Source organism: Gigantopelta aegis, chromosome 10, assembly GCF_016097555.1.
Source record: "Gigantopelta aegis isolate Gae_Host chromosome 10, Gae_host_genome, whole genome shotgun sequence".
In the NCBI taxonomy this organism is placed as follows: domain Eukaryota; kingdom Metazoa; phylum Mollusca; class Gastropoda; order Neomphalida; family Peltospiridae; genus Gigantopelta; species Gigantopelta aegis.
The window spans coordinates 45,491,671-45,517,003 of record NC_054708.1 but is presented as its reverse complement, the minus strand read 5'-3'; the positions used below and the strand labels follow the sequence as shown (position 1 = coordinate 45,517,003).

Genomic DNA, 25,333 nt, shown 5'->3' with positions numbered 1-25,333 from the left:
AGGAAAGTAGTTTTGAAATCTGAATATTTGATCGTTTGCAGCATTTACAGGTAATCAATACGAGAGTGAAGTTAATGAATGTATAAATTGGTAACCCTTATTATTTTCGAAATGGTTTGTACAATACATGGATGTTAAATAATAAGTTAGTAATATTCATAACATTTTTATTTACAATTAATTGATCTCGCAAGTAACCGCAGTGAATGAGATTTGATGTGACGTCATCATGGCCTCCTGAAGCTGAATGTACATTAGAATGCAGAAATGAAAAGTCTTTAGAAATCTTTTAGCGCACCTTGTTGTTAATAGACAGTTTGTGATATTGAACTGTAAAGCTGTATTTTATTTGTTGTAGGTCGCGTTTCTCCCTAATACTAGATTGCTTTGGCTACAATGTCCCGTCATGAAGGTTGGTATGGTGTCATTTACCACAAAATGGCTAACATTTGTTAGTCGAGCGTATTTATTGGATTGCTGGTTCCGATGTATGTGTATTATTTGCATGCCAGTACATTCATTAAGCTTTTTAATATATTTGAGTGTGTGTATTAAAAACTATAGATGTTGACTTTAAATAGAGTAGACTTCTCCCGGAAGTGAAAACCATATTTTGTAGACATCACATTCAGTCACAGGCTGATGATAACTTGCAGGTTATTGAGAAATGCCAGATACATCAGGTTTATGTTGTAATGTTTTTTTATTTATATATGTGATTGGTTTTTTTAGGCTTTAAGGTGTATTAACTAGTGATTGATTATAATTGAAAATTGATTGCTTGGGCAATATTAATGTGATGATTGATAATAAAAATCTATAAATAATTCAGTCACAAAAAATGTAAACTAATAATTGTTCATACAGATTAGATGATAGAATTGATATGAATATGCTGGTGTTTGTGGGTTGTTTTCATATGAATATTAAAAAAAAAAACCCACCCGATGTTGAATCTAGGAATTAAAGGTAAAATTAGCAGGGTTGAAAATTAACATGAAAACCATGGTCGCCAGCAGGGCCAGTTGAAAAAAAATCTTACTGGCCCATCTCATATTCAACTAGCCCTCCAATTATCACATTGGAATCAAACCTAGAGTGTTTTTTGTTGAATAATAACCATGTGCTCACCGTATATAGTCTTAAAGAAAACCGATGAATTGGCATTTAACTTCATAATGAATAAAGTTAAAATTCATATAAAAGCATGTTAGTATAAATATACATGTTTCTTTATAAATTACACATATTAAATCTCATTTTTAATACAGGATTAACTATAATGCAGTACAAAGAGACTAAAGGTAGAACTGCACATGGTTTAGTGGCAGTCCACTTTGTGGCGATGCAAAAGTGGGTGAAATCCCTAGCAAATGATTCCTCGGTAGTGGCTGTCCTATAGGAGAAGCCATGTGTTTAGGGAAGTGACGTCACGTATCAGCATGCGCGCGCATCTGGTAGGCAGAAGTCTATCATAATGGCCATTAGTAACAAAGCGAACTAGCGTAGCGTGAATAGCAAAGAATGGCCAACACGTGCTTAAATTACCGCTTGTAGCACGGGAACGCTATTCTACATAGCTCCTGTATGAAGGAGATACATGTACTCTTTCCACCCATAAAATTTGACGATTGACCGAGTTCAAAACTATAGCAAACTTCCTTTTTTTTCTTTTTCTTTTCACCTGAATAAATATTTTTAGTCCATGTATTTTTAAAGCGTCTGGTCCATATTTCAAGTAAAGCATTACAAACGAGCGCGTGCACACACAAATAAAAATAATAAAATAAAACGAGTAGGCCTATATTTTTTATTTAAAACTGTTTAAAAGAAATAATTGGCCTACACTTTGTTAAAGGAAATTATTTCTTTAAACAATTTTAAATAACCCATATATATATATATATATATATATATATATATATATATATATATATATATACATATATACATATACATATACATATAGATATACATGTACATATAGACACACATACACACACACACACACACACACACATATACACATATATATATATATATATATATATATATATATATATATATATATATATATGAACATTTGTTACAAATGAACAACCAGTAGACAATATATAGACAGTAGTTATATATATATAACACATCAGACTTGTCTACTGGTTCATTTGTAAGGCTTTTCATCAACAATAAATTTAAGCAAGTATCTTATTAGAAAACTTTACAAAAACTTTAAAACTATTAATTTTATCAAGTCCTTTTTTATTCCTTAAACTTGCTGATATCGGATACATATTAACACATTGTATTAAAATGGAGGAACCTAAATTTAGTTTCCATACATGTTCCATGACCACACATACATTGCTCTCTAGCTACAGCGTCCCTTTTTAAATATTAGTACAGAACTTAGCCTTTTAAACCGGATACATCTCAAATTTACTTGGTCCCTCACCTTTGTGGTTCCATCTTCAGAACATTTTGTAGCATTATTTTTTTATATATATATACATAAAAATTGCCATTAATATTTTAATCGGCTAATCCCATGCAGGCCAGGACATAGTTTAATACGCAGTCGATCTAGGATTGATGCCTGTTGGTGGTCCTATAGGGCTATTTCTCATTCCAGCCAGTGCTCTACAACTGGTGTAACAAAGGCTACACTATTTATTATCCTGTCTGTGGGCTGATGCATATAAAAGATCCCTTATTGTTAATCGGAAAGAGTAATCCATTGTGTGACAGCAGCAGGTTTCCTCCCTAATATTCTGTGTGATCCCTAAACATGTCCGACTCTATATATCCGTAATTAAAATGACTTGAGAGCATTGTTAAATAAAAGATTCCTTCCTTTCAAATCTAAAACAGTGTCAGTTACCTTTGACAAGAGGCACAGTTTCAAAGGCTATCACTTTCAACCTGATTAATAAACCAGTTAAAACAACAAATTACTGTAAATGGTAACAATACAATGTTTTAATGTAAGACACACATTAACACAATGCAAATATCATTTGATCATTGGTTTATAATGATAATAGAAAAAGAAAATAATAAATATGTGTTGTCTATTGTTTCTCGATATAATTTTATTGATTTTGTAAAGTCTGTTTTTATTAGAAAATAGAGATCCTGGTAAAAAAAGATTAAATCCAAGTGTTAATTATCAATGTCATCATCACATACTGAATAGCCCCAATAATATTGCACATGGTAGTTTGGAAAGTCAGTGAAAAAGGTTCTGGTATCCTTCTTATGCACAGAAACATGAGATACTGTAGAAAAGAATCACTGAATCTGATACCAGTGTTCTCCTTAGCATCCCTTAATTCACCCTAAACTTAAATGCCCTTAATTCATCGTGAAAGGCCCATTTTTCATCCAAGAGTTGCCGGTTCTCTTTTTGTCCATAAACAGGGATCACTGATACCTAGAAAAAAATAAGAACTGGTAAATTTCTATGATATATAAGTATGAAAGTTTTATATTGTGTATATTGAATATTATTGAAATATTTGAATACACATAAATGTATTTGTGAAGACATATTGACATCTGTCACTGATGACAATAATACTTATAAATACAATCAGCTCCCCATTTCTTTCTTTATTTGCTGCAAACAAATTCAGATAACTTATATAATAAATGCATGTAACATAATTTATGTTTTTAATAAAATATGGTGGCTATCACCAACTTGTGGATCAATATCCAGTTTTATTATTAGTATTTATTTATTTTTAATCCCAAACAAATGATTTAATACATCTGATATCCCACCCTGAAATGTTTATACCTTTTATTTTATTATTAAAAAATCAACTTACACATTACAAATACACCTGTGGATCACTTCTTCAATAAAAAAAAGTAAAACATTATAATTAACATATAATATAATTAATAAATGGAAATATTTCAGAACCATTTTCATATGAAACAATATATATGCTTGATTGCACACACACACACGCGCACACACACACACACACACACAGCTCCCTGTTATTTAATTTAAAATATAAATACTCCAGCCACCTACATATTTTATGGCATAATACAATATAAAATATATTCAGATTTTTGTTTTACTCACTATAATGGATCTGTCAATACAAACAAAAAGTTACATAAAACGTTGTTTGTCGATTGACTGGGTAGGCCTACTGTTCACAGGGTATCTTTGTTTCCATGTCAGTTTGGTGGGGGCTTTTATTATTATTATTTTTTATTTTATTATCTTTTCAATTTTCATTTCAATAAATACTGACGTGTATTAGTATTACGAATGAATAACATACAACAAACCTTGTATAAAATGACGATCTCCGTTGTTGGATGGGCAAAGTTGATTGTCAGCTTTAACTGTTCAACGTTTCGCTTCCACTGTATTTGATGAAACTAATTTCATAATCCTTACTACAGTGACTTGTGCATCTAACAACAACGTATGAAATTACCATGACAAAATACCATTCATCAAAACTAGTCTACACTGATTTAATTGACGGAAAAACATTCGATTGTTCATTACTACTAATGCCAGTATTGTCAACTGGTTTCTTGCCTACCAGCGCTCACGCGGTACCACGTGATCAAAACATGTGACGTCACCGTGGCTTCTCCTATAAACGAGCCGTTATGAGGCACTAGATAAGAGATCCATGGAATCATTCACTATTTTGACAAGTGCCCATGCGACTGCTTTGTGCAGAGATACAGTATTACGGTTGTCATTCAAATTACTTTGGACGTTCCATCAATTGCCTTAAAACATGTATCAGAAAAAAAAAATTAACCTATACAGTTTGATGGTAATTTGTAAAGAATTTTTGTTTTAATTTACACTGCACTTTTACCTTTTGTGGGTTTAAAACTTAGTAAATTAATGTATTATATTAATTTTATCTTTATTAATTATGTTGGCGCTTTCAAAATACATAGAACATATTTTATGTCTTCTGCTGTGTGTTTTGTTGTATTCAATTCAGTATCAGTGTTTTTCCTTTTTTAACTAGTACTCGCCAGACCCTAAAATCAATGGTCGCTCAACGGACTACCTTTGTACAATTCTTAGTCGCCCGTAGACATTAAAGGTCGCCATTGTCGACCGGGTGATTGCTAATTGTCAACCCTGAATTAGCAAATTGTGTTCACACAACAGTAACTGGATGGGGCTAGACTTCCCTATTCTCCCCCTAACAAATTTGATAAATATTTGATCTCGGGTTAGGTTAGTTATTACCTTAGCATTATTTCATTAGGCCAAGTAAAAAAAATTGTTTGGTTCCTGTTACATGCCAAAAACAAATAGGGTAGGTAGTTAGGGAAAACTTTTTTCTTTTTTTTTTCCACCCATTTTCGAGCTAATATTTCCTGAATAGTATAGCAGATTAATATATTAAAAGCTCTTTCTTTGTGTTACAGTGCAACTGACAATACATACTCTGATGAGAATCATTAATTATTTTCTATAAAAAAAAACCCATGTCGAAACCTAGTCCAACCACAATCAGTATTAATGTAAACACCACCTAAGTCTAATACTACACGGTAAGGTTATAAACTACGATAACACTAAAATAACACTATAATTTGTTCATTGGAAAAAAGTTTTAATATCAAAGGTCTGATCCACAACATGGGTACACCCCCTCACAACTACAGCAACAACACTGATCTTCCCGGCCTATTTAATTGCCAGCATTGCAGTAACAAAATGTACATCATGAACAGAACGAAGATGTCAATAAAAATTAACAAAATAAGTTAACAAAAAGATCTCCATACTAACTATCCTCATAGCAGAGATATCAAAAGCAAACAACTATTTTCAGGAAAACAGTTTCCCTTTTGGTCGTCCATAAGGACACTGCACAGTATCTTTGCACTGTTGACAAAGAGGTAAAATAGGTTTGTATTTTTGCTTTTAAAGGTCTGATCCACAACATGGTTACACCCACTACAGCACTGCAGACGCTATTAAATGTGAAAAGAGTTGTCATTTCTTAAGGTTTTGGGTACTACCAGTTCATTTCAAATGCCATGGATATCATCATATTTAATAACTACAGGGGTTATTTGTCAAACAAATGCAAAATATTGATAGAGTTGATGTCTAAATATTTAATTTAAGTAATCGTTTCAGCATAATCGGCTATTTTCATGTTTACTCTTTATGTTTAACATTGAATCGTAACTCGGTATTTCTAGAAGTTCGATTACGTTTTAGGGAATTCCCCTACCAAAATAGACTGGAAATTTGTATCATTCTGCTTTTTAACAGTAAACTAGTGTAACATTTTGAAGATTTGATTCACAAGTTTCGAGTAGTTCCGAATGAGTACGAGAACACGTCCGAGAGCATGTGGTGTCAATGGCATCTTCTATTTACAGAGTAGAATGTAAAAAATGTGCTCATTCAAATCAAATAATATTACACATGTATTTAAATCAATTTCAAATGAAACGACATTCAAGGAATCGGAACACCTCGTCTCATTCCGCTACGCTTATATTTCGTGGAAATGTACGAGGAGTTCCGAATGGCTCTCGGAAGCTTTTCATTTGGAACTCTTCGGAAGTGTTCCGGGTCTTCTGGTAACGTGTTCTTTGACTGACAGATCTCGTGGCATCTCTCTGCAGTTGTTGTTTTTAGAGTCGACGAAAATTAGGATTGATATTAATGGATTATTAAATAAAACAGGTGGAAAAAAAAAGGGGATGGGGAAAAGGTGAAAAAAAGTTTAGGGTCGGCACCAAAAATCTAGGGACGGTCGGGTAACCGGAACCAAACCATTTTTTTTACTACGCCTTAGTAGTGTTAAATGCAACATAAGTTAATTAAATTAATGCAATACCCCAAAGGGAGGGAAATAGTGCATTACGTGTTAATTTGTGTGAATGTAGTTGCAGACACAGACAGGAATATTTATGCAGTTGCCAGCAGCCCTCAACGTTAACGTTTCTATCCAGGAGAGCGGTGGGACTTAGTCCAGTGGTAAAGCGCTTGCTCAGTGCACGATCAGTCTAGGATCGATCCCTGTCGGTGGGCCCATTGGGCTACTTCTTGTTCCAACCATCACGACTGGTATATCAAAGGCCGTGGCATGTACTACCCTTTCAGTGGGATGGTGCATATAAAAGATCCCTTGCTGTTAATCGAAAAGAGTAGCTCATGAAGCGGCAACATTTTTTTGCACAGTCTGGCTGAACTTGGCCCAGAAAGTGAAAGTGGAAATCCAGTGATGTGTTTTAGAGGAAATGCGCCCGGGAACAATCTGTCTTGCTTATATTCAGCCGGCTGTTTTTCCAGTAAACATTTGCAATCTAATTTGACTTGTTCCCGAAGTGGTCATTCAGTTTAACTTATCCGTGGCTTCCATTGTATCCAATCCTACGACATTACTTGAATGTTGGGGGGGGGTGGGAGAATGCCGATCTAGCGATCAGTATCATAGACATGGCACATTTACTAGTCTTAAAATTGCAAACGTCCAAGAGTTTGCGAATATACAGTGGACAAATTTAATATTGTTGAAATATTACATGTAAATCTTTTCTCTTTTTTTTGTTATTGATTTGTAATTTTTTTTATTGTTTTTGTGGGGGAATAATAAATATCATTTAAGACATAAAGAGGTTATTAATTAACATTTATTCCCTGGTGTATCTTAAATATTATTCAGTGCCATATTAATATCATTTCCTTCTTGTACCACTTCATACATCTTACTAAATCCTGTTTTAGGAATCAATCTTAAATTCCGCAGATATAAAATAAAATAAAATTAATAGAAAATAAGTTCATTATATAGGTTGATTACCAACATAATTTATATGTATCCCAGCCTCCCATCTCCACCGAGCTATAAGTAATCAACTCAGTTCCTCATTAGGAACTTCAAAAATTACTTGCATTATTATTATTTTTAAAGCATAAACATGCAATATGTTTTTTATTCTGGACCTTTATTCGCCATATTCACGTGCACAAAAGTTATGTTTGATGTTTAAACAATTATACATATACTAGTTAAAGATATAGCAAATTGGTGCATTTTTAACTCATCAAATCACTGTCGGATGTAGAACAAAATTTCTGAAAAATGCTATACAAAATTTGTGTTTTGTTATGCAAAACTCATTTTGCATAGCAAAAAATGCTATACAATTTTTATAATTTATTTCGCACCCTGATTATACAAATTTAAAAGGTAAATTTAATAAAAATGTAAAAAAACCCCCCAAAAACCCAACCCCAACATCTACAAGTACAAACATGTACCCACCCCTATATTTTTGTAGTCTATTGATCTACAGGGTTATAGGTGTCAGAAGCAGGGGTATTATATCCAGTTATTAAATAAATGAGTAGTGGTTGGATACAGTTCATTTACTAATAAATACTATTCCTTTCATTTCTGCATACGTTTGTATATTCTACACTGGCTACAGCACTCAGATTGCTTATGTTAGAAGTTTTGCAAGATACAGACACACAACATATAATACATCTATATTAAGCTGGGCTTTAATTTGCTTCTTTTTAAGGGTCACTTGTATTGTTTTTTTGCCAATAATATATATTATTATGAATTTTTAACTTAATTTTAATAAAAGTAAAGTCTGTTTAAAACCATAAGTTTAAAATCTCAACGTTTCGTCAACTAAATGTTGATATTGTCAGGAGAAAACTAAACATATATAAACAGGAGTTCAGCATTTAAAAGCAGGATAAAAACAGTTTCAAGTGAAACACGAGAGGTAAAAGAGTAATCACATCGCAAGATACGCTTACTTGGAGAATTAACAAAATAAGGATATAAAAACAGTTAATTTAACAAACATGAAATAAAATCTTATTAAAATATCCATTTTGTTTACAAGTAAGTGATTAAGCAGGAATCAACTGAAAGGAATGAATAAAATGGGGTGGATGGGTAATAGTTTGATTAATGTTAATTTTATTTCATTCACATACAGTATGATACTGCGATACCTTTAGGTTACTTAGTGTTGGAACAAATTGTGCACATAAAACATATGTCATTTAAAACTTAATAAACTGAAATTTGTGATTTCACAGCGTATTGGAGTCATCGAGAGCCCTGGGTTAGTCCAAACAGCCTTTATCTGAACATACGGATTTGAATTTTAAGGATTATGTACCTTTTGTGTTCACTGGGAAGGACTCTAACAAATCAATAATTTTACCTTGAATAACCATTTAATATATTTTTTCTTTAGATATACACATGAAAACAAACAGCAACCCGAACATATTTATATTGGTTCCATCATCTAAACTGGAAGAACAGTAACTGTGACAGTTAACATTTTCTGTGGCAATCGATTATGGATTTTTATAATTTTTATTATCAGTGGAGCCCAACCAAATAAGTGTTGGATTAATATTGATTATTTGAAACATCACTATCTAACTTTTAGCAATGTCAACTTGAGACCTACATGTATGTCTTCGTATTGTGCCATTTACCCAAACTCACAGAAACCTTGCCTTTTAGCAGCAAGACAACAGGCCGACACTCGTCCAAGATCAATAATCATAGTCATGTACTTGCTTTGGTTTGACACCAAATTGTTGATGTATGTTTTGTGCTGGGGCATCTTTAAAAATATATATACTCGGTTAATTTTGAGTCTACCACATATGTTGATTATAATAAATATTTGACTATCTGGACAAATTTTAGATGTTTGTATTTTCGTTTTGTGTTTTTGGTATATAAAAAAAATTCTGTAACATGAGGTGTGCTGTAATTAGATGCAATTAAAGCCATGTGGTGTAATCAAATGATTATTTGTTGATGGTGTTTAATGATTTATGTTAATTGGATCCACCATACAAATATGGAATTTTGAAATACCACACTACCTGTATACAACTAAAATTTAAAACGAAACACTTTGGGAATGCTCATTCTGGAACAAGAACAACATAAAAGTTATAATTTGTCACTTTTGTTACTGGAAGTTGGAACTTGAGTGCCAATATCTCAGTTATTGTCTTGGGAAAATTGTGTACAATATATATATTTTAATTAATTTCTGTTTTCCAGGTGTTAGTTGCGATTCATGCTTAAAAGGAAATTTTCGTGGACGGAGATACAAATGTCTGATCTGCTATGATTATGACCTGTGTTCGACGTGTTATGAGGCAGGAGCCACAACTACGAGACATACGCCCGATCATCCAGTACAGTGTATTCTGACAAGAACAGATTTCGGTACACACATTCTCATTTCTATTGGGATTTCGGCAGACTATGCCATTTAAGAGATGCTACAGTGTATCACTATCACTCTCTATCAGTCCCCTGAGATTAGGTCAAGAGAGTAATTTTTAACTCTTATGTGAAGTAATTTTTTTTTTTTAAATAGCATTACAAAAACTATTAAATATTGGTGAACAATATGATATCTTAAATGACTTCCCATAATCTGCTAATGAAGCATTTAATAATTTCCTAATTTTTGTTCTAATCAAGATCTGTTGCAGGACATATTCATGAATCCATTTTATAGACACATTCTAATTATTGATTTTTACTTGAAATTGGTATATTTTAGAAGACAAGTGTTTATGCTGGTTCAATGGCAAATTCAAATTGATTTTTTATTTGGCATTTTGGTGACAGCAAGGATTTGCTTGATGTGGGAATACTGCATAAATTTATCAGATGTCTTGTAGAAAAGATTATTGAATCGCCTTACTAAGTTTAATGTTTTTTTTTCCAGATATTTACTATGGGGTAGAAGTATTGACCCCGGAGCAAACCCAGTCTTTCACGTGTCCATTTTGTAGTAAAATGGGATACACAGAAACAACATTGCATGATCATGTGACTGCTGAACATGCAGAAACGTCTGTAGAAGTGGTGAGTTTGATCATCCACATCAAAAACAATTTTATTAGTACATACATTTGATGGATATTTTTGCAGCTTATGGAATTTTTGCGTGTTTTATTTTATTTTATTGTCCGCTTTGACCATTCTTGTATCTATTTGTTAGTAGTAGTCCTTTTATTATTCATTTGTTGGTGTTATTAACAATCTTTTTGTAAGATAATATATTTGGAAATTAAAAAAATGAACTGATGTGTAATGTAGGCTCTTCCGGAATATTGATTACATTGGGATGGGTGGGTGGACAGGAGGCAATATGGCTGTGGTTTTGCAGGGAATGATTGTAAATAACTTGAGAAACAAAATGTGGCTGTTGTTTTACAGAGAATGATGGAAAATGACTGTTAGATAAACAAATATGGCTGTGGTTTAGCAGGGAATAATGGTAAATAACGTATCTATAGAGAAACAAAATGTGGCTGTTGTGTTGCAGATAATGATGGTAAATGACTGTTGGAGAAACAAAATATGGCTGTTGTGTTGCAGATAATGATGGTAAATGACTGTTGGAGAAACAAAATATGGCTGTTGTGTTGCAGATAATGATGGTAAATGACTGTTGGAGAAACAAAATGTGGCTGTGGTGTTAACAGAATGACGGTAAATAATGTTTCTTTTTTTAATTCCAGGTGTGTCCAGTGTGTGCCTCTCTGCCTGGAGGTGACCCAAACCTTGTTACTGATGACTTCGCATCACATCTGACACTCGAGCATCGTACTCCTAGAGATTTCATATCCTTTCTAGACACAGCTTTATTCAGTGTTCTGTTTCGTTGCTTGTTATTGAATAACAATTTGACAAATTGCACTCGGTACAAGCTAGTGAATTTGTGGTCTGGGCTAGTGGAAATATTCACCTGTCTTATAATACATAGGGTAGTAGTCAAAGTTTATGTGAGGGCTAGTGACTTTTTCAAAGATTTGTCAAACACTAATTCAGGTATTTCATGTTTTAGAAAGTGATCACTCTTAGTGATCAGGTTAACCTCTTTCCATATACCGGCCTCGGTGGTGACGTGGTAGGCCATCGGTCTACAGGCTGGTAGGTACTGGGTTCGGATCCCAGTCGAGGCATGGGATTTTTAATCCAGATACCGACTCCAAACCCTGAGTGAGTGCTCCGCAAGGCTCAATGAGTAGGTGTAAACCACTTGCACCGACCAGTGATCCATAACTGGTTCAACAAAGGCCATGGTTTGTGCTATCCTGCCTGTGGGAAGTGCAAATAGAAGATCCCTTGCTGCTAATCGGAAGAGTAGCCCATGTAGTGGCGACAGCGGGTTTCCTCTCAAAATCTGTGTGGTCCTTAACCATATGTCTGACGCGATATAACCATAAATAAAATGTGTTGAATGTGTCATTAAATAAAACATTTCTTTCTTTCTTTACCTCTTTCCATAGGGTACAAATTATCATTTAAGTCAATGCCAGTGTAGTTGATGTCATGTATTCCCTCAACATGAGGTGGGATTTAGCTCAATCGGTTGAGTATGCGCTTGAGATGCTTGCATCACAGGATCGAACCACCTTCGAGGATCCATTCCAACTGATTTTTTATTTTTTCAACCAGTGCACCACAACTGGTCAAATGCTGTGGTATGTGCTTTCTGGTCTGTTGGAAAGTGCATATAAAAAATCCATTGCTGCTTAGGAAAAATGTAGCGGGTTTTCTCTGATGACTACGAGTCAGAATTACCAAATGTTTGACATCCAATAGCCGATGATTAATTAATCAATGTGCTCTAGTGGTGTCATTAAACAAAACAAACTTTTTCCTTCAACATCTTTGTTGATAGGTTGGAAACATCTAGACTTACCTTTGGTGTTTAGAAATAATTCAAAACTAAGACCAATCTTTTTTTCTTATATGGCAGGATACTCCTACAGAGATACATGTATAGACAAACCATTTTCAACAAAAAAAGGTTAATTGTCAACTTTCAATCGAACACTATCACATTTGAAAAGATGTGTTGGCAATTATTTTTTCAGAAATCCCAGTACACTGATTTTAAATGTTTTAGATTTTAAAAGGAAATTAGAAATTAAATTTTAATTTCTAAAATTTAATTAATTTTTTTTATAATTTTTTCCGTTTTCTTCTTCTGAATTAAATATATCCTTAACACTGTGTACGACGAACCATCAGGTATGAGACATGTGCGGCGTATACCTCATTCTGGTCGTGGTGTCAGTGGATCCCGCACACGGAGAGCCAACATGCATTTTGCATCCACAGGAACTACGCTGACTGGCCTGTCACCTAGTGGCAGAGAAACCATGGATCCTATTGCAGGTAAAAAAAACCAACTAAAATGCTAATAATACATGCCTGCAAAAGTTCATTCAAAAGGTCATGTGCTGCTAATTGATTAAAACATGTTTGTTTTTTTAATCTGCCAATGGCATGTTTCTTACAGGGGCATAGCTTCCATATATGCAGGTACGCACGTGCTTACCACCTGAGATTACGAATATTTTTTTATTTTAAAAATATATGATGTAAATGCATGTATGTGTATGAGTTTTATTCCATCGCCAAAAAAGTCTGCATACCTCCTGAGAATCCCAAGCTAGGCCCCTGTCTCATCTTGGTCTGACTGTCACAATTACCTTATGTTAAAAAGCTAATATTAGCATCCGAGTAAACAAACTACTGGAATGTTAACTGTTGCTTTCTCTTGCTATATTTCAACTTTCAAAAGTCAAAACATTTTGTTATTCCATAATTCCGGGCATCAGTTGCTGTGTAATTATTTTATCAAAAGAATGGAGGGACTGATAATATTTATGTCTTGCTATATAACCAGGAAACGTATCAATAATTTCTTTTCATATCATGAGTTGGGGGGTGGGGGGTGGATTTTTCTCACTGGTAGAGTGCTTGCATGGGGCACCTGGCTTGGTTTATTGATCCCACTGGTTTTACATAAATATATATAAATAATATTTTCATATACTTACCATTTGTGACACCCAATAGCCGATGTGTATTTTTGTGCTGGGGTGTCGTTAAACATTCATTCATTCATTCATTCATTCATTCATTCATTCATTCATCCCCTTAGTTAACCCATTAGGTTTTCCCTCATCCCATCCAATACCTCTGGGAAAGTATGTATAAATGATCCCTTGCTGCTTATGGGGGGGGGGGGGGGGGGGATATGTTTCCTCCAAAGACTACATATATTATTAAAATTATTAAATGTATGCTCGTTCCAGCCAGTGCACCATGACTGGTATGTCACAAAGGCCATGGTATGTGCTATCCTGTCTGATGTATATAAAAGATTCCTTGCTATTAATGGGAAAATGTTGGTGTTGTCTCTTTAAGACTATAATGTCAAAATGACCAAAATATTTGACATCTAATTGGCCGTGATTAAAAAAATCAATGTGCTCTAGTGGTGTTGTTAAACAAAACAGATTTTTTATCAGATGTATGACAGCCTATGATTGATTAATATGTGCAGGGAATATTTTGTTTAGTATTGTTTCGTGATTTGCAACAGAAGTTTCAGAGATCACTGCACAAGTTTAAAACATTAAACAGTAGACTGCTAATCAATTTTCAATTGACTAGAAATATCACTAATCAAGATTTAGGAAACAAAATGTTCCTTGATGAGCTAGTGGTGGTGTTGCACAAAACAAATGTTACAATTTGTGTATCTGTTTTTTTGTAGAACTCCTGTCCCAGCTGTCGAGTGTGAGAAGCCGAGCCGCAGCTGCACAGAGCGTGTCGTCACAGCTACAGCAGTTGGAGATGCAGCTGCAGTCTACAAGGTCAATGTATGATCATCTCATACTTTCACTTAGTCTTGTCTCTCCCTGTCACACTGGCAGACACTGAAAACCACCTTTCTTAGTACTGTTTAACTACTGAACAAGTCTAAATTGCATACAGCCACCTTCTGTTACTAATCTATCAGATGCAGATCTCTCTAACAGCCATCCTCTGTTACCAGTTTAAATCAGAGTTTTATGGAGAGTAACCATCTGTAGCAGCCACCTTCTATTACCAGTTTTGAGATACAGATATCTCTAACAGCTATCCTCAGTTACCAGTCTAAATCAAGAGTTTTATAGAGAGTAACCATCTGTAACAGCCACCTTCTATTACCAGTTTTGAGATACAGATATCTCTAACAGCTATCCTCAGTTATCAGTTTAAATCAGTTTTATGGAGAGTAACCATCTGTAACAGCCACCTTCTATTTCCAGTCAAATAGCCATCCTCTGTTACCAGTCAAAATCAGCCACCTTCTATTTCCAGTTTATGAGATACAGTTATCTCTAACAACCATCCTCTGTTATCGGTTTAAATCAGAGCCACCTTCTATTTCCAGTTTATGAGATACAGATCTCTAACCATCCTCTGTTTAATCAGTAACAGCCACCTTCTATTTCTATCCTCTGTTCCAGTCAAATAGCCACCTCTATTTCCAGTTTATGACCAGTCATCTCTAACAGCCACCTTCTATTTCCAGTATTATAAAGATTAACCATCTGAACGGCCACCTTCTATTACAGTTTATGAGATACAGATATCTCTAACAACCATCCTCTGTTATCGGTTTAAATCAGAGTATTATAAAGATTAACCATCTGTAACGGCCACCTTCTATTACAGTTTAGATACAGTTATCTCTAACAACCATCCTCTGTTATCGGTTTAAATCAGAGTATTATAAAGATTAACCATCTGTAACAGCCACCTTCTATTACAGTTTATGAGATACAGAATCTCTAACCATCCTCTCGGTTTAAATGTTACCAGTCTATTACAGTTTAAATCAGATATCTCTAACAACCATCCTCTGTTATCTTCTACCTTCTTTCCAGTTTATGAGATACAGTTATCTCTAACAACCACCATCCTCTGTTATCGGTTTAAATCAGAGTATTATAAAGATTAACCATCTGCAACGGCCACCTTCTATTTCCAGTTTATGAGATACAGTTATCTCTAACAACCATCCTCTGTTATCGGTTTAAATCAGAGTATTATAAAGATTAACCATCTGTAACAGCCACCTTCTATTTCCAGTCAAATAGCCATCCTCTGTTACCAGTCAAAATCAGCCACCTTCTATTTCCAGTTTATGAGATACAGTTATCTCTAACAACCATCCTCTGTTATCGGTTTAAATCAGAGTATTATAAAGATTAACCATCTGTAACAGCCACCTTCTATTTCCAGTCAAATAGCCATCCTCTGTTAACAGTCAAAATCAGCCACCTTCTATTTCCAGTTTATGAGATACAGTTATCTCTAACAACCATCCTCTGTTATCGGTTTAAATCAGAGTATTATAAAGATTAACCATCTGTAACGGCCACCTTCTATTACAGTTTATGAGATACAGATATCTCTAACAACCATCCTCTGTTATCGGTTTAAATCAGAGTATTATAAAGATTAACCATCTGTAACGGCCACCTTCTATTACAGTTTATGAGATACAGTTATCTCTAACAACCATCCTCTGTTATCGGTTTAAATCAGAGTATTATAAAGATTAACCATCTGTAACGGCCACCTTCTATTACAGTTTATGAGATACAGATATCTCTAACAACCATCCTCTGTTATCGGTTTAAATCAGAGTATTATAAAGATTAACCATCTGTAACGGCCACCTTCTATTACAGTTTATGAGATACAGATATCTCTAACAACCATCCTCTGTTATCGGTTTAAATCAGAGTATTATAAAGATTAACCATCTGTAACGGCCACCTTCTATTACAGTTTATGAGATACAGATATCTCTAACAACCATCCTCTGTTATCGGTTTAAATCAGAGTATTATAAAGATTAACCATCTGTAACGGCCACCTTCTATTACAGTTTATGAGATACAGTTATCTCTAACAACCATCCTCTGTTATCGGTTTAAATCAGAGTATTATAAAGATTAACCATCTGCAACGGCCACCTTCTATTTCCAGTTTATGAGATACAGTTATCTCTAACAACCATCCTCTGTTATCGGTTTAAATCAGAGTATTATAAAGATTAACCATCTGCAACGGCCACCTTCTATTACAGTTTATGAGATACAGTTATCTCTAACAACCATCCTCTGTTACCGGTTTAAATCAGAGTATTATAAAGATTAACCATCTGCAACGGCCACCTTCTATTACCAGTTTATGAGATCCAGTTATCTCTAACAACCATCCTCTGTTATCGGTTTAAATCAGAGTATTATAAAGATTAACCATCTGCAACGGCCACCTTCTATTACAGTTTATGAGATCCAGTTATCTCTAACAACCATCCTCTGTTACCGGTTTAAATCAGAGTATTATAAAGATTAACCATCTGCAACGGTCACCTTCTATTACCAGTTTATGAGATCCAGTTATCTCTAACAACCATCCTCTGTTATCGGTTTAAATCAGAGTATTATAAAGATTAACCATCTGCAACGGCCACCTTCTATTACAGGGAACATTTTGTTTTCAAAATCTTGATTAGTCAATTGAAAATTGATTAGCAACTACTGTTTGATGTGTAGCGATCTCTGAAACTTGTTTAGTGAATCGCAACACGATACTGAACAAAGTGTTTCCTGTGTTTCCAGTTTATCAGATACAGATATCTCTAACAACCATCCTCTGTTTCCTGTATTATGAGTTTATCAGATACAGGGTTGAGATGATATGACAATGTGTAATTTAATTTGGTATAATTTTTTCTTACTGGATGGTATGTGTAATTTAATTTGGCTATTTTTTAATCTTAGTAATTGCCTATTTGTTGCATTTCCAGAGGTTTTCTAAATATGTTTTTTTGTTTGTTTTACACTGTTGTTAAGTTTGCATGAATTTTGTTAATGATATGGAGATGTGCATGAATTGTTGCACTATTATTTGTAGGTTTTTTTGGTGTGTAATTCTTTTTCTGATAACTAATGTTTTATATCATTCTTATTGTATTTAAGGTCCAAATAATATTCATTTTGACTGAAATGTTACACTATTTTTAGTTCAGCTAACATAGTTAAGTCTTAAATCATTATTTGAGTAATTTTCCTAATTTTATATAAAAGCAATTGTAATGGCTTTCCATCTGCACAAACTTGATTGTTACTTCATGATGATTGGGGGGGGGGGGGGGGGGGGGGGATGGTGAGGAAAAATAGTAAGGACAGATTTCATCTTATTTTTTGTTTGTTTAAAATTACAAAAACATGGTAATGTTTTATTATTGTAATTGAGGCATGCACCTGGTTATTTTATGTTTTGTTTTAGGCATGCATCTAGTTGTAAAGCAGTTAATGAATATTTTGCTTGACATTGGCACTCGCCAGGTTCGCCAATTGCGAATTTTGAAAGCAGTTGGCGAATTTTATTTTCATTCGGCGAAATAATTTCATGTAATAATTGACATTTAAAAAAAGAACCCTGTAGATTTGTGCATTTTTTCAAGTTTAATAGACAATTTGGCGAAATGGTTTGCTTACTCGGAACTAGCCCTGGAACTTTTGATAAGAAAAAGATGAGTTTATCAAGTGCATTTGTGTTTGTCTTGTGCAAAAATAAAAAATATTAAATGCAAGAAATGTGGGGGGAAAAGCCTTTGACTTACCATAATTAACTAAACAGTTATGAATTAACTAACTGCAGTCTTGCCAGAAAAGACGAATAATCATTCATACTCCCCTCCATACTCGCCTGGAGAGTTTTAGGAGAGTGGCAAGTTGATTGCAATAACATTTTAAATGCATTTTATATTAAACTTCATGTGATTGCTCGGCTAACACCATTTCAGGAGAGTGATATTCAGCTCGCCTTGATCTTACTTACGCCCGAACACTTAGCAGCAATACGTTGCAACAAAATCCTGTATGAACTCTAGGCATGATAGTTTTTAATTTGTAATATTTTTCTGTTGGGTCACCTCAGAAAGATTGCATTGCTTCATTGTGTGTTTTCTTGGAAAAACTTACGGTTGCTTGCTACTGCTAAATCATTTTACAGAAAAATGTCTTTATTATTTATTTATTTTCAACACATTTAAACTATAAATTTGTAATTGTTAGAAAGTAAATTTCACATTAGTGCTTTTACAAAATGTAATGATTATATGTTACTATTATTATTAGTGCCATTAATGCAACCAGTTCTCAGTCCAAAGTAAACATTTTGTTGTGGACACAAAATTTATTTCCCTTCAGTTCTGTGCCATAATTTCCCATTATTTTCTCCGTGGCTTTCCTCCAATAGATTTGTGATGATGTTTTGACACAAGAAAATCTTTGTAGTATGATCTACTTTAGATGCATGTCACTGCACCTAGTATCAGCAGATGACCACATCATAGTTTAGTTACAAATTGTCCAAAAATGCAAATATTTCACTCAAAAAGTCATCCAATCTATACTCTTCGAAAAAAGTAGGGGAACCTGAAATATTAATGTTAATATCAACTATTACACCGAACATATTTTTTGACCACAGACATCCTAGTAAAGAATGTTTAGGTCTGTTCATCAACACACCGAAACATATTCCATAGTTTGCACGTGCATCACGCAATTGCCCAGTACACGTGCATGGGGTGTCATTCTCAATTTTGACAATTTCCAGGAAGGTTCATTAATCACTTTGGAACATTATATCTGTCAATGTTTTTCATTCTGTTGATCATACAGTTGTTATTGTTTTGTTTTTATTCATTTTTATTGTTTGAATTTGAGATTTACTGATTAAAAAAATTTCAACTTTCAAATTTCAGTCATCCTTCAAGATCTTTGGTGGTCATAAAACCTACTGTAATACGGAACCTACCAGTTGTAATGTTTGCCCGATTACTTCACTATTATCATATAACCATTCCCCACAGCTAATATACCTTACAATTTTGGCAATTGTAAATTCTTATTAGAGTTCCCTACGTTTTTGAAGAGTATATATAGCATATTCAGGTGGACATAAATAAAGATTTATAAAAATTAATTTTGAGTCATTTGCTACTTGCTTATTTTGGCTCTTATATTATACATCGTAATAAACCACACATACATTATAGCGCTAACATAATGTAAACTAGTGTTTTACACATAGACACATACTTTATGCAATTTTATATTTGGTCGGAAAATTACTTTAAGTCTAGCTTTGTTTAAAATATTACTTCAAATGCCCTAAACCTAATTCATAATGATAACAAATATGAATATATCATTTGAGTAGAAGTTGATTAATAAAAATGACAAAAGCATATTTCAGCATTGGTCTGGCTATAGGCACTCGGATAGTTGTGATGACCCTCTAACCTATAACAAAGTACAGGTCTCTCGATGACTCCGAGAATTCACAACTTTGTTGCACACTGTGCAAGGAACAGAGTTGTGCTGACACATTCAAATAAAATTACTGTACCTTTATTAAAGTTCTTCTGAAAAAGTGCTTGAATTTTGCAGTGATAATGTTATTTGTGCATAAAAGGTTTTGTTAAACACTAACCTGTATCACAGTATCTGAATGAAATAAAATTAACTTTATTATCAATCCAAAATATTTCCTTTTATCAATTCCTTTCAGTTTGGTGCTGCTTAATTGCTTAAATACAAACAAAATGGGTATTTTAATAAGATTTTATTTCATATTTCAATTAAGATACAAATTCATAATAATGTACATTATTGGCTAGAAAACGAATATAAATGACTCTTAAAAAGTTGTAAACTGAAGCCCATGACACTCTTCTTTTTTTTCTTCTATAATTGACATTTAAAAATTAACTGACCCCAAGATTGAATTTTTCATCGAGAGCCCAGTATGAAAACACCCATTTAATAACAATAATATTTACCAATATAATAATATTTGCCAAATGTTTCCATTGATATATATATATTGTAAAGTTTGAGATGTATTTTGTAAGACAATGTACATTTCAATTTCTATTTTTCTTTCAGACAACAATTAGAAAGACTACCCCGACGACAAGCAGAATCTGCCAAGACTGCTGTGACAGCAAATAACCAAAATGCTAACACAGATTCAGCTAACAGTAAAAACAACTCCATGTTTTTGTTAGTCAAGTGAGTTGCTTTCGGTATTAGTAACTTTATAGCAAATTAAACCTTCCTGAGTTGTCAGGAATAGTAACTATTACCCATGAACAAGGTTTAAAAATGGCAGACGCGGTGATTTTTTTTATTTTTATAAAAGAGGATTTATTTAACCAGATCTCCTTGATTGAAATGAAAAGCTGTTGTATGTGCTTTCTTGAAGGGAATGTAAACGATCCCTTGATACAGACATTGATAAGAGTAGCTATATGATGACGGGTTTCTCTCATCCATTACGTATTTTGTGTTTCATATAGAATTTATTTGAAATTAAGACACATGACTTGTTGTCTGGCTGAGCCTGGTCATGAAATTTCCAAGATGCTTTAGGGCACCTGCTATTATAAGACTTCCAATAGTAGTTTCTAAATGATAATAGTTCCTCTATTGCTATCGACAGTAGCACGATATACATCTAATTAAAATAGTATGCTTGGTTGTCAAACTTGTGATATATGTGTATCTAGCATGTTGTCAGGTGAATAAAGCTAAACACATCCACTATATAATCAAGAATGTCGATAGATCAGTGGTAAAGAACTTGCCTAAGATGCAGTGGGTTAGAGAGAAAAAATTAAAATGAGCCGCTGTTTGGTACTGTTTACTTTAGTTGTTTAAAAACGTAGGCCAGTGGACGAAAAGCCTTAATGTCCGACTAATTTACTGTTTCTCTAGGTGCAGTGATGAGGCATCTGAGACGGAACAGCACAGCATAGACGTGAATCCGAAGGAGAGGAGCATCTTTGTACAGGAACTGCTGCTGTCATCACTGACGGATCAACTACAGCTGCAGGCTGACGCAGAGGACCCGTCCTCCCTTCTCGAGGCGTTGAAGTCACCTAGTACCGACAAAGAAACGGGAGACTCTAAACCTAGCGTCGATAGAAAGATGCTAGAAAACACACAAAGCAAACCCGTGATGCCGTCTTCATCAGCAGTACCAAAGACTGCTGAAAGAGCCAACGTGTCACCCGCGTCGAGCCCACGGGCGTTGCCCACAGGCGGTCAGGCACCCAAGCAGAGTACCCCTGTGCCCCAGGCCATGAATACCAGGCAGGTTTTCAATGCAGTTCCCGTGAGCAGTATTCCTGTTTCCTCTAATAATAGCATTGCTGCCGCCAGTAGTGTACTGCAGGTTCCGTCAAGAAATGCGTCGGGTCACACTCGTGACCGTGATAGAGATCCGAGGATGAACCCAGCAGCAGCCAAACGGAACCTGCTCAAGCACATGCCTGCACCCCGAACATCGGATACAGAGCCTCCACCCCATTAACACTGGCATTTCTACCATGGGCAGTGCTTCATACAGAATGTGATTTTTTTTTTTTTTTTTTCCCCGTTTTTTTTTATTATTACACACACTGGAGGTGTCTGATTAATATGGTTATTTATTGCTTTAAATAAGCAACCTTGCTTGCTACTTTGCACTTTATGACAGATAGAGAATTTTAATTGGCATATTCAGAAGACTTGGCTGTAATGAAATATTGCCATATTTGTTATGATGCCTTTAGTACAGAACCTGTGTTGAACTATGTGAAATCTGTGGACCTTGTAATTATACAATGAGACCTGTGATACATATATACACTTTTCTTCAGTTAGCTGTTTCAAGTGTTTCTGGATTTTATGGATTTCACCGAGCAACACTGGGGCTTTTTGTCACATCTCAATATCTGTATAACGTGTGTGTTTCAGTTTATAATTATACTGTATGAATTTTTATTTTTATTAGGAGGTAGCATGAGTAATGTGTATGACCTTCGGAAAAAAAGTGTTGCTGTTGTATACTTCATCAACTAGTGTATTGGTGGGTAAGGTCTGTTTATTAGGTTTACAGCGGTCAAGAAAATATAAATACGACGGGAGCTCTAGTGCTTGTAACACTGATATGGTTTCGGAACTCATACGCATGGAGCCAGTGATAATCGTTATGCTAATCCATTGTAACAATAAGTGACCCATTAACATATTCTTTCTGCATTTTATTTTCCCTTAATTTGTCGGATGTGACAATTACAACCTTGTCTTATTATATAAGGTCAGGATAGCGGTATACATTGACATTGATCGGTAGTAGGGATTGAACTCAAAAGTGCTTGTGTTTATTATGTCTGAATTCTTATGACTCTTTCCAACAGCAAAATTGTTAACTGCATGTACCAAATTGAATTTGCAAGATCAAAGTAGAGACTTATTCTTAATATATACCTATATTGCCCCCTAAAAGCTGGCTTTCTTCTTGCAAGAAAATATGTACATGCACATGGCAAATGCTCGACAATATAACTAACAAATGGAGAAATATTTTGTACCTTCAAAATGGCATTTTTGTTAATATGGGTGCAATTTATTATAATAACTTGTTTGGAGAAGTCATACATAATCATATTTGCCTTATGTTGGTCTGGGTTAATATAGTTTTGTAAACCCATGAGGTAAAATTTTAAGATGACTCTCTTTGTAACGACATTTACCAGCCAGTTTTTTAGTGGACATTTTTGGGGGTGTTCTTTTTCTTTTTTCATTAACTATATCACTGTAGTTGCTTTTCTGTCTTAATGTGTAATATGACTGTTGGTATATTGTCATGTCACGTGCCTAGACCTTGACGCAAATGAACTTATGGGGGGAGATTAATTGCCATTTTGAGCATCGATAGTACTTTTTAAAAATTATTATTCACATGCTAAGGGTAGATAATAATTACTCTCCTTGAACTAATCTCAAGGGAGTGATGGTTAGCAGAAGTGATAGCTCCCTTAAATGTCAGGCCTGGTGCCCAGCCTGTTCATGGTTAGTGTCTGATACATGTTCTGTGTACTGAACCTATAACCTGAACACATGGAACATGATCGGCAGACACTGACATTGTCATCTTTGCATAATTTCCATGATAATTTTGTTAAGTGCTACACTAAAAAGGTTTGTCGTTTACCACCATAATTTTTGGTTTAAAAATGTGTTAAATTGGTTTCATATAAATAAACTGCAGTCATTCTTAGTCTTTGATTAACAATAGGTTTTGAGTTCATGATGGCAGCTAGATAGGTATAGAAACCAATCGGGCTAAAACTTCAGTTCTATCTGGTAAAGACTGGAACCAGTTTATACTTAGGAGAGCCATGGTTATTCGAAAGACTTGAGTTAACGTCGTAGTTTTGCAAACCAATGCAAAAAGATGAACAACATTCATCACAGCAGTTAAAAATTACTATTTCGGTTTTCATGAAGATAAAAATTATGATTGGGTAACCTAAATGGTAAAAGGGACTTGAATGGACAGAGCATCGTCGGAGATTTATTTTGGTTTTGTAGAACTTTCATTTTATTACTTTCTTGTTCATTACAGAAAAAAGCTTGTTATTAGTATCAGCCACAAACTACTTTATATTATTAACCCAGATAAATAGGTAAAAAGGCAAATGATTACATATATTCACATCACGTTTATTGTATTATATGTACTTTGGAGCCCTTGTTATCTTTCAGACCCAACTCGATATAAATTGACTTGTTTTAAACATCTAGAGTGGCAAACTGCACATAACACCGAGATAATTGTTGTTGAATATGAAATTAAATCTAACAGCCCAGTGAGATATGCTTGTAAGGTGGGTAGGATGAGTGGTCATTTAGACACGATTCAAGGTCACTTCAAAGGTGGATTCAGATGCTTATCTTTCTGTCAATATTAAGAAATAGTCATAAATTATACAACAGTGGCAAGTAATTTGTTAGTGAAAGTACACAACACTAACTCCGAAGATTATAATAAATACAAGTTTAATTTACCACTATTTATCATTCAGTTTGTTACAGATTCCATTTACACAGATTTGTATATGTAGCAAAATGGCGGGGTTTCTTTTTTGGAAAATGTTGACGCATAACAAAATAGTTGGGCAACATCATACAAGCCAAAATTTTGTTTTCTACATTATTGAGTCTAATGTTTCAAATGATAAAACTATTGCAAGCTATTTACAGAAATGTTAATGTTTGCTGATGACCTTATATGTAATTGTACCCACTGGACACTTCACAGAGGTCTGTTCAAAGCAGAATGAAAGATGCGTGTTTGTACCATGTTCAAGATGAAATAAAAAATCTGAAATATGTATATATAAAACAACAAAATTATTGTTATTTTTTTCATGTTCTAGTTATCAACTATATTATGAACCTGGCAAACATGGTTTCTGCACTTGATGATAAATGAATACAGTGGAATGGTATATTAGTCACGTTGCCTGTGCGAGTTCACTGCCAAACCCATGTACCTGGTGAGATCAAAGCAAGGGGACA

The 25,333-nt window shown here is 34.2% G+C and overlaps 1 protein-coding gene across 2 annotated transcripts; it reads left to right on the top strand.

Moving 5' to 3' along the window:
* Window positions 1-237: 237 nt before the first annotated feature.
* On the top strand, window positions 238-25,160 carry LOC121384797 (E3 ubiquitin-protein ligase KCMF1-like). 2 transcript variants are annotated; one of them, XM_041515378.1, is made up of 8 exons: window positions 238-412; window positions 10,086-10,253; window positions 10,765-10,904; window positions 11,564-11,665; window positions 13,070-13,229; window positions 14,620-14,719; window positions 20,870-20,995; window positions 21,701-25,160. In XM_041515378.1, exons 1-8 carry the CDS (start codon window positions 397-399, stop codon window positions 22,296-22,298), a joined length of 1,410 nt encoding a protein of 469 aa, XP_041371312.1. In that variant the 5' UTR covers window positions 238-396; the 3' UTR covers window positions 22,299-25,160. The 2 variants fall into 2 exon arrangements, with proteins under 2 accessions (XP_041371312.1, XP_041371311.1); XM_041515377.1 differs by having other exon boundaries at window positions 14,620-14,725.
* The last annotated feature ends 173 nt before the right edge of the window (window positions 25,161-25,333 follow it).